Source organism: Tauraco erythrolophus, chromosome 5, assembly GCF_009769465.1.
Source record: "Tauraco erythrolophus isolate bTauEry1 chromosome 5, bTauEry1.pri, whole genome shotgun sequence".
Classification (NCBI taxonomy): domain Eukaryota; kingdom Metazoa; phylum Chordata; class Aves; order Musophagiformes; family Musophagidae; genus Tauraco; species Tauraco erythrolophus.
The window spans coordinates 41,825,266-41,846,673 of record NC_141469.1 but is presented as its reverse complement, the minus strand read 5'-3'; the positions used below and the strand labels follow the sequence as shown (position 1 = coordinate 41,846,673).

Genomic DNA, 21,408 nt, shown 5'->3' with positions numbered 1-21,408 from the left:
CTTGCATAAGGAATCAAGAGCCTCTTCTCTTGTTAAATTACTTTTTTTTTTTGTCATACAGCCTGCAGTGAAGTAAAATCACAGTGAAAGTCCTGGGAAAAACATGATCTTTACAGCAGGACTTGAACCATTCTAATAATAAATGCATCTAACAAAGCTTCCCATAATAAAAGCATGGCATTTCCATTTCCAGAAATCAAGTCAATTAGAAATCCTAAATTCTACTTAAAAACCCCAAAAGATCTAAAAGTGAAAAGATTCATCTTCTCAAACACAAGTCTTTCAGTTTCACTTGCAGAGAGACTTCTCCAGTCTGTAAAACAGTAGTGCAATTCAGTTAGTTCTACTTCTTCTGTTTTTCTTAAAGTCCAGTAGATAAATGTCCTAGCTCTATGGAAAGATAGGAAGATGCTCCAGTAAACAAGAAACTTTGGCAAGCCCAGGAAGGCTTACTAGTCCATTAAAGCTTAGAAGTCCAAAGTGGCTTAAAAATGGTTTATGAATAAACTAAAAACCCACAAAAAAAAACAACCCACAAAAAAACCCTCAAACAACAACAACAAAAAACCCACACTAAAAAAGACAGACTAAAAAAAGGAAATAAATAGGCAGAAATGAATGTAAACTGTCTGAACTTTTTAATGATTTCTCATTGACAGCTGGCACGACCTTTGACAATACAGTCAGTTAAATATAGTTGAACTACGGAGCATTCCATTAGGGCATCCAGTCTGGAATGCTCAAATGGAATTACATTCCTAAAGATTTAAAAAAACAGAGTTCTTATAACATTACTATAGGTTTCTTCTGCCCACCTCACTTACACTTCTTCTTAAAGAGGCTTTTTATTTTTGATGGCTTTTTGTTTTTTTCACCATTTTGGTACAGGTCCTGCGGGATGCTACTTATCCTAGGGACAGAAGCAGCTTCATGGCTGGGTTTACTATCACTGCTGGCTGAAGAACATGAGGTGTGTCGAGCCTTTGGGACTGGGATCCCAGTTGAAAGCTGGTTCATGCTGCAGGACTTCTCCAGGATTCCATTATAAACCTTGCTTGCAGGACTAAAGATCATGCTCTTAGTTTCTGCCATGCCTACACAGTCAGGAGAGCCCCTAGAAATATCTGCAGTTAGAGAAGAGGAGTCTCCTGTAGATGATTCCTCCAGTGAGAATTCTTCCGGGGATGCTTTCTGAGGAGAAAGCGTCTGGTACATCTCAAGACTTGCTGGAGGAGACTGCTTCCTTCCAGTGGATGAATTTAAGGAGTCACATTCCGAACCTGTTTCCTGTACTTCCCTGAGTCAGAGCAGAGAGAGGAGAAAACATTATGAAACTACTATTTCCTTCATGCAGTTAAAAAGGAAATTAATTCAGAATCAATAACATTAGTCTAAAAGCACCACCCACACTTTTCCTTAGTAGTTAATTAACAAAAACATATAAAGGTAAACATTTTAACTTACAACTTGCATTACATCATTTTATTGTCTAAACTTAAAGTATTTAAATTGTGCGATCTTGTTTTTGTGGGCAGCAGCATCTGCCCAGAATCGGTCATTTGTATCTTGCTTCAAAGAACAAAAACTATCTTTCTGGCACGTGAAGTCAGGAAAGTTATGAAGTGAAAGACGGAGATTTAAGCCTATCATAAACAAAAAGTTCCTTCAGGACAAGTGTCCCTACCTTTCAACAAGCTCATTTGCTCCTTCCAAAAGGAATTTAACCTTTTCCTATGAGGCCATGTAACAAGAGTAGGTACACGCTCAACATGCTGTAAGAATTGTGTTACCATCCATCTTCTCTTCGCCCAGTAGCTGACATTGCTTTTGATCCTAGTTTCAGATGTAAAAGCCAGTAACATATTGTAATGGAGAATCAGGGTTAGTTCAGTGCACCCTGGATTGTAACATTACTTAACTGTATACGACATGCTAGCTATTTACATACACATACCAGACAAGAACTCTCTCTGTTCCATGTGGACTATATTAATTTATATTATCCTACAGATTACATTAACTTTTGGCTTGGTTCAACCTCTAATTCTAAACTGTTAGTCTCAAATAATCCTATCAGAGTTCCAAGTGCTGTTTGCTAATCTCCGTACCATTGTTTATCAGCAGAGAAGTAAATGGCTTCCTCCTCCTCTTCAGTTCGATAAAGAGCTGGGCAGCTCGACACAGAAAGGATGTCAGGGTCAGGGGAGTGCAAAGCATGCTGAGACTGTGGAGATGATGGCACAACATTGCGTCTTGATCGACACAAGCTACTGCTTCTTGCCAGTGTGCTGGGAGGTTTTACAATGGACCCTGAGGTAAAGAAAAAGCAAACCAAAACCCTCCAAGTGACATTGATGTTAACATTTTCTACTCTGAAGACTAAACAGCAGGCATCTGTTTCAGCCACAGTGATTCTTAAACAACTTTGACATTGCTCGACTGTTTAGAGGGAAGAAAGATGCATCACCTGACACATTCTACAGTTAGAAGAGCAGCTAAAAATGAGGCAATTGCAGCAGTTTCATGCCTGCCAAATACTACTCTGACGATGTGCACCAAAGCTCTGGCTCACTATGCTCTCTTGAGAGCAAAGAAAAAGATTCTACTGAAACTCCTGACCCTTTTATAAACTAAAAATAGCAGTGCTGAAATTAGTATGTTACACAATATCCTATATTTTACTTATGTGGCAATTTAGAGCTTAAAAGAATACAAGAAAAAGTTCTGCAATGTAGGTATGCCTAACCAAACAGCCAACTGAAATACACTGTATGAGTTGAAAGTTACATTAGACATGGAAGATCAATTTCATTCCTATATCACTATCAAAAATATATAATTCAATCTCATTTTAAACTCATGAATTTTCTATTTGATAACACTTTCTTTTACCAGGCTAACTGAATTTCTGGAAACAAAAATACTAATAACAGGTGGAGACAGCAACACAAGACTTGACCAGGAAAGTATCTAACAGGAAGTGACAAACTAAAATGTTCTTAAATCCAATTCTTCCTTCAAAAGATGATTGGGCAGCAATACTTGTATGGAAATAAACCTACAGACCTGTTTTCAGGCTAGCTATGATGAGTCTCAAGATTTCTCATATCCTTCCTCAAACTCTCCCACAGAATCCGTCACTGCTTTGATAAGAAAGACCATACCCTTACTGATCTTCAAAATGTATACCAAACATAATGCACTAAGAAAAATTCAGTTATTTTTGTAGACAAGGATGTCTAGCCTGACAAAATGCATTTTATTTTCTCAGATGCCAGTTTAGTATCAGGTAAATTACAGTTTCCTTTCCTGGAATCTCAGAAAAGGTTGAGTTGTCATTCTGCTTTTAGTGTAGGAAATCACAACTTTCACAAAACAGCAAGTAGCTGCACCTTCGCCAACACTTAGACATTGTCTCCTGCCAGGCTGAGTAGAAAATGAAGAGTTTACAAGTCCCAGTATGACAGTTATCACGTAACTCAAACTTTAGATTTTACTTTTGATGAAATCCTTCCTGACCTGAAAAGTAGGTGTTTAGCAGTTCAAAAATAAGCTTGTGTCATTACAAAAATACCCCTAAAAAAAGCAAACGTGAACCGAGATAAAAGAATAAGATTTCCTTTAGGAAATTTGTACTGTGTGTCCAGGTAAATCGGATGTCATCCTACTCGCTGGTTTAAAGAAAGAACAAGACTGCACCATCAGTAAATTTTAAGAGAAGTTACAAGCATTTGGTGTAGGTGTATATACATAAGATTATGAAGGATTCAGCTATGACAGTTAAATCTCTAGAATTTTCTGGTACAAGTGAAACTCACTAAATCAAGGAATCAGCTGAATCCTAATCAGTCAATGGAAAAGTAGAAGTTTCACCATCACCTGCCTGTAATGATGTCATTCCAGTCTCATGCATCTATTTCTTTATCCCGTTTCGTTCTTTGGTTCAGAATTGATTAAACGCATCTATTACTTCACACCATTTAGCCTACCACCCCAATTGCTGCAACACAAAGAAGCCTGTCTGGTAGACTTCAAATTTTGTCAGTCTTAAGAGATCAAAGGATGCTGAGGCGAGGTAACAGCCCAGACAGTTCAGCTTAGGTCCAGAGACTGAAACGGTCTTGCTCATAACTGACCTGTCTGCACACCGCATTTCGCCTGAAGCCTCATGAGACAAGCCATTTTGTTTCTGTCCTTCCTCATGTGCACTTGTCATTTTTGTCTAAAGGATGGGAATAATTTAGCAGTTATCAAACTAACCCACGATAATTTGACTCCTCAACTGGTTTCAACAGACCATTTAGCATGTTTTCCCTCTTTCCACAGTCTCAAGTGTTTTCAGTTTTTTTTTACTGAGCAGACTTTTTAAAAACTAGTAAATTAAGGAGAAGCTGCTTCCCTCATGTGATCATCTTAAAAAAGTCAGGCTCTCATGCCTTATCAAAATTCAGAAAAACATATTTAAAGCTTTTGTGATGTTACTAAGATTCAGATAACTGTCATCATTGACTGAGACAACATCGATTAGCTAAATACTTCCAAATGAACTGAATTGCAACAAAAAAATTAAACCATAATTGCAAAAGCTTACACTAAAGTTTCAACTAAGTATGCTCTTACAAACTGTACAGTCCTTCTCTAATCAGAGAGTTGGTTCCTCTGAACCAACTGCACTTTGCTCTCTGGCTTCACTTCTATGCAAGACCTGAATGAGAAGAGTGATTAAAAAAAAAAAAATCACAAGTCTGTAGTCTTCTATAAATATCTAAGTGTTCTGTCATCTTAGACCACCTAGAAAGTCGTGATAATAAACGGAGCTCTTCATACCGAAATCAGACCACAGGTTCCTCCATACAGACTTGGAAGTTTAACTCTAGGCATCCATATTTTACTGGGTCATCCAAGAAATTTGTTGCTAAAGTTTAAATCAAAGCCTTCATAGTGAAGGCTACTAGAGAAATAGTATTCTTTAAAAGTGATTAGAACTTGCAGTTAGTTTTGCAAGGAGATTAACACACTTTTTAAGGTAGCCTGCACAAAAAAGGTTGGTACATTCAGAAGAAAAACATGTGCCCAAGGCCTACTAAATGAAACCAGCAAAGTGGTGACCATTCCTCTTATGCAATTTTAAAATACAGTTCTAATTTCTTCTAAGAACCCCAGCCCTGAAAGAAAAACGTACATACATGACAAAGTTTTCTTCCCTACTCATTCCTCAGCTTGACGCAATTTGTTCAAATAGCTACATGGAAGCTCATCTTTTTGATTTGCCTCTAAAGTCCTGTTAATCACAACTTCCAACTTGATGCCATGACTCAAGACACAAGGGTGGTCTGAATCCCCAGTGTGTATCTTTTAATCAAAGCTAGATTTCCCTCCCTCCCTCCCTCCCTCCAGCATTTGGCGCCTCTGCCTCACGATCAAACAACCCACTGTATGCAAACACATTCTGCCTGAAAGCTTCTCTTGGACAAGGGGATTTTGTTCCAGTCACTAAAGAATGTTTGAAAAGCTATGTAGCATGCAGACTCCTAAAGGGTGTGATCTTCCTAGTAGCTTAAGGGACACTAGACTAACCCCACCCCTTCCATCTGAAATAACAAATGCGCCAACAGAAATTCAGCATTAATCATTATAAATTTTTGTCTAAGTGGCAATCTAAGCATGACAAGCAGACTTCCAAAACTGTAGCTAGATTTGTCCCGTCTCCTGACTGAAACAGAATAAAGGCTTTTCTTCCTGTTATCGTTATTGCAAGTTTTCAGTTTATGCAAGTCCCAAAACATGCATATAAAACGCTAGATAGAATTTTGGTCCTTTGGACTTCGATCCAGTCCTGTTCGATTTCACCAGTCTTCTCCCTCCTCACTTTAAAATCCCATGCCTCCACAGCTTTTCCCCTTTATTTTTGTTGAGCGCACCACTTACCATGAAACTGTGAAACTATTGGAGGAGTATCTTCATCTAAATCATCAACTCCCCCTGCAATTGGGTAAGGAGGAATGGAAACTCGAGGCATAACTACCCAGCTGTGATCAGAGTAGAGAGAGGAAGTCAAGCTAGGTAGCCCAGAATTGTGTGCTATTTGAAAACCACAAATCTTCTCAATCTGTTGCCATCGATAAAGACGCTCTCGCAAACACGTCGTCAACTCGGAGAGGGCTTTCCTGAAGAAAAGCACACATTAAAATTACATGCACTGTTCATAATGATAAAGCACAGCAAGGCAACTGCAGTTATTTCAGCATAGCAGAAGATCTGTTAGGACTGTTTAAAACATTCACAGTTTAATATCTTTTAATCTGTTTTGCTTAAAAGTGGAAAACCACTAAGACACTAAATTCCGTATCTCAAAAAATTCCACGGTTCCAGGAATAAGTAGTCACAAAAGAATATGTATCCTGGTAATACTCTTACTTTGCTTCAAGGATTTTATGGTCCACTTCATCTAGGGAGGAGCTGTGTGCAACATGTAATGTTCCAAAGACAGTGCTTCTCTTCTTTTTTATCTTTTCTGCCTAAAAAGTAAGATAAATTGAAATGCATAAAGCTAGGAGTTTTATACTTAACACAGACGACAAAACATTAGCAATATTAACAGGTAGGAAGCAACAACTCAGAAGAGGAAAAAATATCGAAACGCTTATCTGAACAATTTGTATTTACTCTTTCATATATCTAGCAACAGATCAGAACAGTCTAAGTAGTTGAAGAGTAAGAGTTAGTACCTCATCTTTGGCAATTGCCAATTGCATTTCTGCGTGCTGCCTTTTGATATTGTAATATTGTACTTCAACTTCATGTGTTAACTGAAGCCACTTCTGCAAAGCTTCAGGAACAGACCAATTACTTCTCAGCTCAAACTCCTTCTCAGCCTTTTTTAAAGCCATACGAACCTAACAATCAAAAAGAAATAAAAGTGTCACCAAGAGTATCATTAGAATTGACAGCAGAAGAAAGTGAAATATAAGCACCTTTATACCCCACAGCAACATATCAAGGCTTTACAGAGCTTTGGTGTGTGCCAATTGCTGCCAGGAAGGCAGATTAGGCGTTTCTGAAATAGAACATACGAATTTCCACATACTGTATTATATTCAGATTCTTTTTTATACAATATATAGTCCCTATGTTGAAGCTTAAATATTTTTATAAGACAGCATATTTATTTAGTACAATAAATCCAATCTATTGCTACTCAAAAGATTGAGACAAAGCTACTATCTTTCATCTGATAACAAGATAGAAAAAAAGCTTTTATATATATTTTGTTCCATAAACCCAACAACATTATGATAAGCTAATATACAAAGCTAATATACATATCTTTTTATACTTTCAGGATTATTTTACTACATAATGGTATGATTGACAGACAATCACTAAGAGCTCTTAGAATTTTTCCATTCAAATCGAGCATTAGAGAAATGCTGCTTTAAACACTCCTAAGGATCTAATAAAACCAGAAACAATTTCAAGTCAACATTAAATTATAAACAGTTTGCAGGTACCTGTACTAGCTCTTCCTCTGCATATTTGAGCCTGCTGAGCTCACATTCAGCTCCCTCCCTCAACTCCCTCAGGCGATGAGCTTCCCGTTTTGCGTCATTGATCTCATCCATCATTTTGCGCTCCAGATTTTGCTTTTCCACAGCAACATTTCTATTCTCTTCTTGTGCCTTCTCAAGCCTTCACAATTGAACAAAAAACATGAGAAAATACACAGCATATTTGTTACAAGTTGCAGTGCTCAGGAGAAGAAAATGTGTCCAGCAACAGGGCAAGAGGCAATGGGCACAAACCAAAACACAAGAAGCTCCGTCTGAACATCAGGAAATACTTTTTCACAATAAGGGAGACTGAGCACTGACACAGGTTGCCCAGGGAAGTGGTAGAGTCTCCATCCTTGCACATATTCAGAAGCTGCCTGGACATGGTCTGGGGCAACCTGTTCTAGATGATTCTGCTTGGGCAGATGGGGCTGGACAAGGTGACCTCCAGAAGTACCTTCCAACCTCAACCATTCTGTGTTAATAAAGACCGTGCAAGCTCCATGAATCAGCAGCAATTACATCACATAGTGTGACATCCATGTCAGACAAAATACGTGAACTTTTAGGTGAACCTTCATTAAAGGTGTAGTAAGATCAAAATACAAATCTTTATAGACAACTGAGTTACAGGTGCACCAGAGAAGAATATCAACACTCACACTGCTAAATAAGCAATAGAAAGTAAACAGTTAAAATCTGCTTCAATCTTAAGAGCTTAAAAACAGGAGAAATGTTCTCATTTCCATGTATGTAAGTGTTCCAAAGTAAACCGTAATTATATGAAAATAACAGTATATACTTCTAAATCTGTAGGCAAAAAAGATTGAACTTCTGTTCTCTACTTTCATTCTCAAGTTCATATTGCCTGCTAAATTATCCAAGAGCAATTTCTACCCAAAAAAAACATTGTTACTGAAATCACAATTTCCATGCAAAATGAAGATGAACAAAATCCAAAGGCAGCTTAATGCAAATAATTTATGACTGTAAAGGATCTGTATTTGTATTTAACCTCAAAACAAAAGGACAACCAAACATTAATGTTTTTATACCTTTCCTGCAAGTCAAGAAGACTTTGCTCTGCTGTTTGGAGACTTTCTAAGTCCTTCATCATTTTTGTGATATGTTCTCTTGAGGTTCTGTTCTGTGTATATGCAAACCAGCAGCCTCCAAAACCAATAACTATAGAAACTGTTAATATAAAATCCTTCATCCAGTTGTGAGGCGGACCTGTGCAGAGAATAACACGATCATTAATTAGTTCATTTATCTCAAACTATCTCCAACAACTACCTTTTAACCTTTCAGATGGATTCCAGAGCATTTTCCATACAACAGAAGCAACTCTGCTCTAATACAATCTATTTAATCTATACTAAAACATATATTAGATGGAGCAAAGCTTAATAAACTTTTACAGTACATAGTCTGTATCCTTATTTAAATGAGTTGAGAGAGTTTCCCCAGTTACACTTTAATCAGGCCAGTAGGAACTTTAGTTATGTTTGGTAAATTCTCCCCTGTCTGCACCCTCTGGAATACTCTATGCTGAGATAAAAATTCGTTTGAACAAAATAAAGTAGATTTTAAAAGGGTAAGTAGCTAATAGCAGCATGTTTAAAAAGCAAAACTTGGGTAGTCAAACTATCATATCCAAGATGCATATACACTTCTTTGTTAGTACAACTTTTACAGTCACTTGCACCTGTGTAAAACTAACTTTTAAAACATAGTTTCTGCTAGCACCAAAGGTATAATGCAAAGTGCTTTTTTCCCCCTAGAAATCTCCAGCTCAGATCTGTCGGGCTAACTCAGATCAGTCAGGCCAGCTCAAATCTGGCCTGACTTTTGCAAAGTCACTCACTACTCTCCAAAATGACCACCAAGTTCTGGAAGGGCCTCCTAGTTCAGGAACACTCAGCATGCACAGTACTGCAACAGATCTGTAACTGTGTGCAAGCTGCAGATGACTGGGGATGTGATAAGGAAATGTCTGTATATGCTAAAATGGGTCAGACGTGGAACTGCTACATTAAATTTAATTGCACTTAAACTTGAGTCTCCACAAAAGACTCTGGTATTGGATTTGCACCACCACCTCCTTTTTTTATTCCTTGGAGAAGGTCATCCCCTCTCAATTCAGCAGCCCACCTTACGGTGTCCAAGCTAATTGCAAAGTGAATGTAACATTAGCTATAAGGGTAATTTAAACAGTCAAAAACCTTTAGAGGAGACTTCTTGTGACACAAAAGCCAACACTCATCTGACAAGAGAGGTCATACTAAAATTTCTATATAATTTTATACACAGAAGTGAACCTTTGTCCTGATCTCAGCATTTTGATAACCTTAAGTCATTGCCTAGCTCCACAATGCATGCCTAGCAATCCATCAGTACATCCACAAAACATATAAACTGTCCTATCTACAGTATCAGTGTCACTGAAAGTATTTTCTGTTGAATTCTTTCAAATAAGAGATAAGGAAAAACTCCAAAAAGTTACTAACGTGTGAGAGGTCCAAATAAAACCACATCCAAGGCTTTAAGCTGAAGCTTCTGTCTATGGCTCCGGTCAATTATTTTCAAGTGAGAGATCATCAAAGCATGTTCATTTACTGCTATCCTGTTAATGGTAAAACAAAATGTTACCTATTCCACAAGTTACACTTAAAATCAGTCTGTGGAAAGAAATACAGCAATAGCATTTCCCACAGTTACAGAGATTATACTTATGCAATTAGAGTGAGAGATATAATATAATGACAGTAGTGCTATAAAAAAAAAAATGTGTCACCACGTGGCAAAGGAAGAATACCAAATCATTTCCCTGTTCTTTTCTTTCTGGAATAATCATAAAATAAATACATTTGGCATAGTTAAAGGTAATGGTATATTTACAGACTTGTGATGCCACCTCTCTGAAATACATGCAATACTCAAATTTAATAGTTATGCTCAAGAAAAGGGACTCTGCAGATAGTTTTTTTATGTATACCCATGTAATAGACTGGAAGCTGTTCAAGAGAAAGTTCACTACCATACAGAATTATGTGATCATCGGCAAAAGCTTCAACAGCATGAAACAAAACTAAGACAAAAGGAGTGGCAAGAAGCATTTACATTTTGAAATATTTCGGCAGAGAAAAGAAAGCCAATGCAGCCAGCTCTTCTCAACTGCCAGGACGCTTCTCTTTTCTCGCATTTGACCATATCTTGTTAAACATTAAGTTCACACGGTTGTTCCCACATACAGACCGAAGCAGCAAACTACAGGGAATTATCTGAAACTAATCCAGAAGAAATGTTCACCTGGGAAGCGTTGTTCCATTGACATTGCTGTCTCTAAAATTCTTTTCATATTGGGGCAGTTCAACAAATTCTGACAGCCACTGAAGAGTGTCCTCTTGAGTCCAGTTATGAACTGGAAGAAAAAGTCAGTTTAATTGCCTTCAATTTTTGTAAAAATCAATAGCAAGACATAGAATATAAGCAGTATAAGAGTAGGTTACAGTGAGCAAGAGAGTTTAGCCAAATATAACTGCAAAAAATTAGCACTGACATTCATCAAGGTGTTTCTGGAATTTTGCCTTTCATTAGATGCTTCTCAGAGGAAACTTAAGAAAACTATAAACAAACCAACATGAAACCAATAGAAACATTTCTTTATTAAAAATTCCACAGAATAATTCAATGTTTTGTTATAGCTTAAATCAGAACAGCATCTTGTGACTTTTATCTACTTAAACTGATCTCAGCCTCAATCCTTTTGTCCTTCTCAGCAGGTGCTGTAGCCATTTAAGGAAACGTAGCAAGATCTTTCCCAGGATGATGGCTTAAGAACTTGTTTTCACAAGAATCTCCATAGAGGGTCATGCCTACTAACCACAAAAGGGGAGCAGAGAAGAGAATAATTAACAATTTTCCTGTGTAACAGCAATAGTCTATATAACCTTTCGTATCTAATACATACCCTACTCTAAGAAAATTTTGACAATGATCCTTTAGAAAGAGCTGCTGAAAGGAACAGAAATTTTTCAGTTCAAATTCATATTTCAGTTTGCACCAAAACGGAAGACTTCTAGGTCTCTTGTCTACACTCAGCATAGCTGAAAAATAAGCTTAAACATTTCATATTTTCATCATTCCAGATAACTGGAGACAGAACATATTTCACAGATCCCCCCTTACAGCTTTAAAAAATAAACTCGCATTACAAACGATTGCATTCTATCCATATGAATGGCTACATCTCCTTCCCAGCATGCTATCCCATTTCTTCCTCTGCTTTTGAGCCACAAACTGTTTTCCAGGTATTGATCTTGCAACATTCTCAGTTTTGTCACATTCCTCTAAGCTTTTATGCAAAATGTCTGGACTCTATTTGTAAACAGATCGTTTTCACATTGCATAGATTCTTAAAGATGTTCATAAACTGATCCAAAGGAAAAGCATAATTTTGATGTGATACCAGAAGAAATCCCCTAAAATAGCTACTACACACTACAGACTTTATCACTGACAGTACAGAACATGCAATTTCAGAAGCCACACAATTCAGTGAGTTTATAAATTGGAGGGGCGGGGACAAGGACATGGACGACCATCAAGAAGTTTAATTTCTACTGCTGAAAGTATTTTGTAGTCATTATGTCAAAATTTACATAATTTTGTAGTTTTGATAATTCGGTACTAATTTTAAACACATTATCATGTAAGAAATGAGGCACCTATTGAAGTTGTTTACAGTAGAGTCAGTCACATCTCTTCTACCACTTAGACAGGTGTGATGTTTCCTTCATAGAATATCAACAAAATCTCTCCAAACGAACTAGTTATATTTAGGATAAAACACTTTACTATTCATTATCACTGTATCAGATACCTCTATTAGTACAGAAACTGCAAAAACAAGCAACCAAAGTCTATCCCAAACTGGAATTGGAATTGCACTTTCTGTATTCTTCTTACACTGCTACCAATTTACATAAAAGTCAGTGTCAATTACTTTTTGGTATATGTTGTGTCCTTTTAAATGACCACTTACCATCTAAGCTAAGCATAATTGATACAGACAGTCAATTCTCATTCTGAGATTTCACGTTCTGAATCTCTGCCCCTGCACATATTCCACAAGAAATTTAGATTTATTATGGAAACTAATAATGCATTAGTGGAATTCCAGTGTCAGTACCTGCAAATCCCCAACTCTTCCAGATGGAACTAGACTCTAAACTACCCCACCCTCCCTTTCCTACAGCACCACAGCAGACTCCTGGGAGACTGGTTTTTATCAGTGAAAACGTTCAGACTGTTCCTTCTTGTTGGTATCTTCTATATGCCATATATTGGTAAGAAGTATTGCTTGACTTGTCTTCAATGAGACCTTATGACCAACATACATGTTCATTTCACAACACCACACAGTATGGAGAAGCAAAGTGGCCTTTCTTCAGCAGAAGCAGTTATAGCCTACTGAAACATGACACAAGTGATATACACCAGGGGTACTGAAAGTCAAGGAGGCCAGCTGAAATTCGGCTCAATCAGCTTTGCCAATTAGACCATGACAGCTCCTGCTGATTAGCTGAGGTTGTAATTTTTCCTCACTTTAAACACCCAAAAAGAATATAGTGCTTCAGACAGTGGAGTAGCAACTGACAATTACTTTAAGTTAAATGCATACAGCATTAAACAGTACTCAGAATATCCTTTCCTCTCACGCCTATTTTCACAAATAGCTATCTTGAGAGAGAGGATGTCAGCAACATGCCTTGGGCAGGCAGGTGTAGCAGCCACAATGTTTACACTGCAGTGCAACACACAGTCTCTAGACTTGTGATCCGAAATAGAACAGCTGTTGCAAGTTTGGTTTCTTTACTTTTTTTTTTTTTTTAAATCTGTTATAACAACATGCCTGAAGGTGAGGACAGCAAAAGTACCTTCGAGCTGGCTCTGTATGAAAGTTGCTCCTTGCTAACGCACATTAATGGCTGATTAGAAGATCAGGCTATACCTCAATTTTTCATGTTAAATTTATCATGTAGCACCGTGCTTCAGGGCAGGGAGGTATGAAGTAAAACATCATTACAGTATCAGCCCCAGCACTCCTACAGGCCTCCTGCTCCTTTCAGAAATCAAATTACATTTGGTAAGAGTATTTCATGGCAAGGAGTGAATGACAGCCATATACTAAGCTTAAAGTTGAGAACAGGCTGACCAGGCAATACAGAAAAACACAGGATTGTTCTGTATCAAACACATAAAACTAATTTTGAATTCTAGCAGGACCTTCAGAAGCAACATCAGCATGAAACGCGCTGCCACCAGTAGGTTTTTAAATAGCATGAAAAGGCAAAATAGAGTGACCTTGACTATCTCTTCAACAGTTTAACATTACAACCCTTGTTTCTTCTCACGCAGAAGGGCCAGTCTGCAGTACTGTACTGGTCCTGCCTGGAACAGCACGCAGCATTATGTAACTCATCCTTAGCCAAGCCCTGCTTGCAGGCATCTCCGATCTCCGGATATTTAAAACCTGAGACAGCAAACGATTAAGAAAGTGGAAGGCAACCATTAACATCTTTGTGGTATGCAGTTAAGTCCCAGTTGCTGCAAGAACACTTGTGCAACCTCAGAATAAAACAGACGATCACAGATACAAACATAAAGCCATTTTTCATCTTTATCCCCTAATAAATACGATACCAGACTTCAGGTCACCTTCTACTTACCGCAGAGAAGGAAAAAGTTAAAGAAAAAAACATGTACGCACAAGGCAGGGGAGAAGCTTTTTTGTATTATAGGACAGTCTACAGGACATGCTATACATTAAAGGTCAAATATGCCGTAATGGTAAAGAAAAACTACTTCTAAGGCAGTTTGTAAAAGGTAGGTTTTGGTAGGACTCAGATTAGCCGGGCAATAGTAAACCATTCATGAACTCCAGATCTGACCACTAGTTTTACTTTGCTACAAAAGCAAGTCCCAAGGGGCAACGCTACTACACAGTTGGCTTTCTTGGCTGCCAGTGCACATCGCTGGCTCATGTTGAGCTTCTCATCCACCAGCACTCCCAAGTCCTTTTCCTCAGGGCTGCTCTCAATCCATTCTCCACCTGGCCTGTACTTGTGCATGGGATTGCCCCGACCCACGTGCAGGACCTTGCACTTGGCCTTGTTGAACTTCATGAGGTTCTCAAAGGCCCACCTCTCCAGCCTGTCAAGGTCCATCTGGATGGCATCCCTTCCCTCCAGCGTGTCCACAACACCACACAGCTGGTGTCGTCAGCAAATTTGCTGAGGGTGCACTTGATCCCACCATCCATGTCTCCGACAAAGATGTTAAATAGCACTGCCTATAAATTCCTTTAATTTGTACCAGTATAGACTATGCCTTAAGGATTCTGCACCAGGTGGGGATGCCAAAAGCCTGCCAAGTGCCAGAAATATTAAAAAAAGCAATATTCTGAAGCTGCTTCTTTTATTTTATTAGCCAATTTCTAAAGCTTTGAATGAAGCCAATCCTCAGGGGCCCATTCACTCTATAAGATCCTTCTCAAGCAATTACTTAAAAATAATGTCTTTCTTAATCCTAAAAGGAGACACCAAACAGCAATGGTGAACTTACTATACCATAAACCATGCTTTCACTTTCTACCCTCGAATCTTATGTGTCTCACATTACCAATATCTTAAACAGAAAGCAACTTTAAGCTATTTGACAAATACTTAAGACAAACATCCACATAAAGCAAGCTTTATCGGAAGGATTGGGCAATTCTACTCAGCAAAAACTAAGCAGCAATAGATCCAGAAGACATTTCTGCATAAACACTAATGGGCATTGCCAAGGGCACTATTTAGAGCTTGTAATTCTCACATAGATACCCCAACAGGCTACTTAACTGAGTTTCAAATTACTGATACCATCATTTACACTACCTTCCATCCTCGTTTAATGCTGTCAAATTGCATTAAACTGGCACTATAAACTAGCAGCGCATAAGAAACAAATAAATCAGAAGTCCTAAAACATCTGAAAAGGAAAAGCAGTATTTCCCATGTTTCATAATATTAAATGAAAGGAGTTTATTATTTGAGAGGCTTCATGTTTTCTTTCTAAGAGTTGCCAGACCACTGATAACACTGCATGGGTGTCTCCTCAACAGGATGCAAGGTAAAGCCATTATAAGCAGACCCAGTAAGACCAGACACTCCTCTCAAGATCTTTAGAGTCTTACTCACAATGATCACTACATTCAAGAAACCTGCAGCAAAGATATATACAACAGACAAATTAGATACTTCTGATATCGCTATAGCCTACATTTTTGAAGAGTTACTCGTAAGTTAGACAAACAATTGTAAGGAGATAATTCTCTCTAATTTAGTTGCAGTATTTTAATTGAACACGATCTTTACTGAATAAGCATTTATTCTCTTCTGTTCCTACTTTTAGCTGTTTGACTAATACCAACTTTTAGATCTCTATATGCTCACTATTAGCACAACACTTTTGAATGGTGTGGGGAAAAAAAGTTAAGTATTTTTCTCCTAACAACTCTTAACATTCCGGACCTCTGGAAATTCCTTTTTTAATCACTACATTGTGGAATATATTTGGCAAAGAACACTGTACTGCTCATTAAGTACTGACTTGTGGTATTTGGAGTATTTGACTTATTTTATTCAAATTAAAGCAGGTCACAGATGTGTGTATTGGGTTGTCAGTCTATTTTCCTGTGTCCTAACTTTAAAAAGATTTTCCAAAATGCTTTGGACTAAGAATTCTAGCTCTTTGCAGCCCAACGAAAGTTTACATCAAAGCAGAAGCACATTAGACTTTCCATTTAATGCAATGTATAATAAACATTTTAAAATAGCTTGACAGCAGCCCTTAGGGCTTACTGAATCAAAAACATGCTTACCTGGAATTCAGCACTTGCAACAGTTACCTTCATAAATTACAATCTCATACTGACGAGTGTGTAAGCTGCTTTAGTTTACTTACTATACACTCAGCATGTCAAGAGGATTTTACCACTAGCTGAAATTATCACCAGCTGGACCGAATGAGTTTTTAGTCAGGTTTACATATGCCTAAAAATAACAGTACCAAAACAAATTCACAAAGATACTTTAAAAAAGGTCAGCCATTTACTACTCTAAACAACTTGGTGGAAGAATTGTTGAATTATGTCTATATCAATAACGAACATCATTTTTAGCTACTCTTCGTTACCTACCTTCAGATGTTTTCCAGCGTTTCCACAGATCCTCAATGGTGATATGTTTGTCTTCTCTGTGCAGGTGACTATGTTTATTAGAGGCATCTTTGTATTGCATATCTTCCCTTAGAAACTGAGGAAGAAGAAAAACATCATCTTAAATGCCAAAATAACAATGTCTAAACAGAAACCACAAGGAAACCAGGCAGGATAATCTTTACTATCTCTTCCCACATGCAAGCTGCACACAGTTCATGTAAGCTGACTACATCAAACACTCAGAAAGCAAGCTAAACACTTTTACAGGATTTGATTCTCACAATGATTAAATCCTAGAAAAACTGAAGGTGCAGTTGCTAGTGTACTAGGTTTAACAACATTATTAGTACACCTTAGATATACAGTGATTACAAGAATGCACCACACAAGTCATACTGCAAAATTCTCTATTCTGAAGACATTTAACTTCACCTACTTGAAGATAAGACCACGTAAGATTTTGAAGTGTGTCAGTCCTTTACGGATGAGTAATACCTGAATCCTGCTATATCAGTTAAATGCAACTGCTTGAGGGCTGAAAGATGTTGACTAAGAATTACTACAGTCTTTTGACTAGACAACAAAAATTTGACTTCCATTTCAACAAATTAAAAACCAGAAGTCATCTTAGGGCCAATTTTCTTGCTAATCATTCCTCAGTGGTTACACTCCAAGTACAGAGGCATTACACAAAGATATTTCATTCTCAGTAATTAACAGGAAGCCTACGTCAAAATACCATGCTTTGCCTTTTAGTAAACGTGATAAAAAGGAAGATCCTGCAATCACATCATATATAGCAGTATTGTATCAGTATTTCACAAATCACCACAAATGAGTTCTCCAAATACATACAAGAAAAAAAGACAGGGAACTGCAAAACCCATTTTATTTTTATTTCACACCAGCCTAGAAAAATTGGAATATTGTTACAGCAGAAACCTTCCATAGATACTGGTCCCTAAAAGCACAGCATGAGCAGTCTCTGTGGGTGGAGACCTTAGTGTAGTACCAGAAAACTAAGACAAGAGCTAAGTAATCTTCCACAGCAGATTGCTTGCTTGCTTCAGTTCCTGAACCATAAAGCCGCTCAAACTAAAACAGCTATAGATAGTCATGACAGCTAACTCAAAAACCAGCTTTTTATGTGGCCAGTCATATGTCATCATCACTTCAAGCAGAGGCGAGGAAGAAGGCCAAGCTAGTGATATACTGCGGAAGACTCCACTTCTTACAATTTAGCCCTCATAATAATTTATCTGCAGAGCTTCCAACATAGGCCCCATTGCTACCAAATCTAGAGATTATGTCATTCAAGAAACTGCAGGAAAGACTGAAAAGTAGTCAATGTTAAACTGTAATATTAACTCTTAACAAATTAAAAGAAACAGTGTATGATAGCAGAAATATGCAAGAAAAAGCTACCACTTACCAATTTCCTCTTATTAAAAATTTAATTGTTACTAGGAAGTAAGGGAATCTAAAAACACGGGAGGAGATTCAAGCTTCTCCTCTAACTGCTAGACTTGAGATAAAGTACTAATTACTTTCTCTAATCCAATCATAAAGCCATACACATCTTTTGGTTCCAAATACAGACTGGATGTAAACCCTCTCTCATTCATCTACCACTTCAAAACTTTTCAGACACCAGCTTTCTAAAGCCTTTTGATTCCTAAAATAGTTCTATTTAACCCATTCAAATTGCAGAGGCATTTTTAACTCTTCTTCTCTATGTATATGAGAAACACATAAATACAGATATATATTCACATGTGTATATACATGAGAAGTATAGGATAAATTTATAAAATATATGAGAAAAACTGAAAATAGCAGCCTGTTGTGGCAGAGGCAATTACAAAACTTCTGAAACACGATGGACCAGCAACAGTAAAAAGGTACAATAAGCACAGAAAAGGACTGATTGCTCTAACTATATGCAAGTGTAAAAGCATCTGCTGCATAACCTCTGTTGCATATTCCATAGTGTAAGAGTGAACTCTGAGTACTTCCCAAATTGGCACAGCTACCATGAAGCTGGCGATTTCCACAGCTAACAAGCAATGTGCAATCAAAGGCAGATTATCTTATTCGTTCCCACTCCATGTTTAAAGGGTAAACTGAAGAAAATGAACCAAACAATAAGAAAACAAAAAATCTTCTTATCCACTAATGTCTCTAAGCCTTTCAAGATTAAAGTACAGTCTCACAGCTGGAGCAGCAGGAAAGAACTGATGTTTGCCCACTCCACCTTATCCCTTCAGAACACAAGTACCTGCTATCGACTACAGTCCCCAACGTGTCTTTTGGGTAATTGTGGAAAATGTACCAAAAAGATAGAGAAAAATATATTGTAGGTCCCTCCCTGTAAAGACTCCCTTCATATAGGGGTTAAGGTTCATGTTAATACTCACTCTTAAGCTTTCTAGTGACTGGTGATGCACTGCCCTTGGAGACTCCAAATGTCCAGATGTGGACATTTGTTTCAAAAACAAATGTAGGCTGATCAATTTTCTGAAGAGGAATAGAATGGAATATATGCTGTATGTAAAGGTTTCAGCACATTTTGCATCACCACAGCTAAACTCATATCTCAGATCAGTTTTGTTCTTAAGGAATAAACTTACTTCTATCTTTATTGCTAGTTGTCAGCAACGGATGTAAAATCCTTTAAGACAAGAACGTTTGAATCATTACAGCTGCTGTCAAGGAAAATCTGAATTGCTGTTAACAATACTACACAGAGGGTTAGAAAGAGAAGGAAGATGCCAACTGATAAACAGAAAAGCTTCAAGGCGTTGCATCTCACCCCAAAGAACTACAAGGTACCATAAGAAAGTGATGTGATTTTAAAAATGAGACAGAGACAGGTTACCTTGGCAGTCAGATAAGCAAAGCAAACAACAATTTATAGAAACAAACTTGCAGCATTTCATGTCATTCTGCTACGGAGCCCGCAGAGGGAGCAAGAGGTAACATATAAATTCACATTCTCAGCAGTGCTGGATCACAACCAGCCACGCTAACAAGCTGAGGGGGAAAACGAAAAGCCAGATTTCAAATTTCATCACAAATATGGAAAACAAATCCAAGTTTGAAGCACAAGATTTCCCAGGAGAAGAGTGTGACAGTGGAAAATATCTGGTTTATACTGACTGTTCAGAATACTTTACTAAGTCTCTTTTTTAAAGGGGACTGTCAACACACGAGCTTGTGAGCAGTTTGCATTTAGTAATCAGCACGCAGTAATCAGCATTTAGTAACCAGAGGAAGAGATTATGCATTTATAAGAATTTCCTCATAAAAGAAAAGAGCCCCTCTTCTGTTCAATCCTACCCATATTGGTCCCAGATCCTGTGAGAATAACCATGACCACTTCCTCAACAAGGTTCTCTAACACCCGATGGCCACAACAGTAAAGTTAAAGCGTGCATAGCTAGAAAGAGGCCGTCACACTTCAAAAAGTGAACGCATTTACTAATTAAGAGATAAATGACATTAAACATCTTTGTTTTGTTTAAAAGATCTTTCTTTCAAAACCGGCCTAATATGAAAGTTCTTCTTTAAGAAAAGGAATTTCATCCTAAATTGAAGAATGCCATAAAAACAGAACAACTCTGGTAAAAAGAGATGATTTTTCTGTTCCTTGTCATGGCAGTTAATCTCTCTTCTGTTGCGTTGGTCATTAAGTATACAAAGAAAAGGTTAGAAAAATAACTCTAAATAGGGAGGTTAAAAGAATAATCTCTAACAAAAATCATCTAAGGATTATCTTAGCCAACATAATTAAGAGGAAGAAGGCCTTTAAGACTACAAAGTTGAAACCAAGAATGCAGCAGATAAGTTACCTAAAAACTCTGCATGAAACAAAAAATCCTTTGTCAAAGTAGTTACTTCAAAAACAAGTACAGAGTAAAAAAACACCACACCTAGACTTGAAACTGGAGTTTTGATCCCAAAAGTACAATAACAACTCTGCCTCTACAAAGATTCACATCCTAAAGCCCAAGGTTCAGCAGTGTAATAGGTGGAGGGGAAAAATTCTCCTCCCTGGAGGGGACAGGACTCGTGGAGCCCTGGAAAAGAGTTACAAGGTCAGGTACACCACAACCTTTCCTAATCTTCAGAAAGCCGTTAGTACCAGCACATTCACCAAAACCCAGTCAACTTATAACCAAAAACTAACCTAAAGCAAGAACCACCAAAAAAAAATTCCAACCAAGAGACAAAAAGACACATCAAAATTTAATACCGATTTGACACAGAGAGAGCACCTACAAACAAAAGCCACATGCAACAATACAAAAAGTTAAAATATGTTAAAATATGGAAGTTGCAAGAGTTGCTTGCTCCTTGAAAAGCAAATGAACAACTGCATAATTTTGCAAACGCCAGTGGAAAAGTGAAATTAACCACACTCTCTAACTGCAGAAGGAAGTGCTCATATGCTATGTTTATATTTTGTTCTGGGTGAAGGCTCAAGTTTACGATTTTCAGTTTCATCAATTTAAAACAGACTCTCTAACTGACAAGTTTACTTTAAAAGCAATTAGTAACATCTCCTGGCTAAGTGTTACTGTCTTCCTT

At 37.6% G+C, this 21,408-nt stretch overlaps 1 protein-coding gene across 2 annotated transcripts in view; it reads right to left on the bottom strand.

Annotated features, from left to right (window-relative positions):
- Window positions 1-657: 657 nt before the first annotated feature.
- STIM2 (stromal interaction molecule 2) overlaps window positions 658-21,408 on the bottom strand; it is a 29,163-nt gene continuing 8,412 nt past the window's right edge. The window contains exons 2-11 of one of the 2 annotated variants that reach the window (XM_086611346.1): window positions 16,798-16,912; window positions 10,863-10,974; window positions 10,061-10,176; window positions 8,606-8,783; window positions 7,512-7,689; window positions 6,707-6,896; window positions 6,418-6,520; window positions 5,929-6,167; window positions 2,109-2,310; window positions 658-1,297 (exon numbers count right to left, since the gene is read on the bottom strand). In XM_086611346.1, coding sequence (XP_086467472.1) covers window positions 817-1,297; window positions 2,109-2,310; window positions 5,929-6,167; window positions 6,418-6,520; window positions 6,707-6,896; window positions 7,512-7,689; window positions 8,606-8,783; window positions 10,061-10,176; window positions 10,863-10,974; window positions 16,798-16,912 — 1,914 coding nt within the window. In that variant the 3' untranslated portion in view covers window positions 658-816. The remainder of the gene's footprint in view (window positions 1,298-2,108; window positions 2,311-5,928; window positions 6,168-6,417; window positions 6,521-6,706; window positions 6,897-7,511; window positions 7,690-8,605; window positions 8,784-10,060; window positions 10,177-10,862; window positions 10,975-16,797; window positions 16,913-21,408) is intronic. The other variant, XM_009979683.2, reaches the window with a different exon arrangement.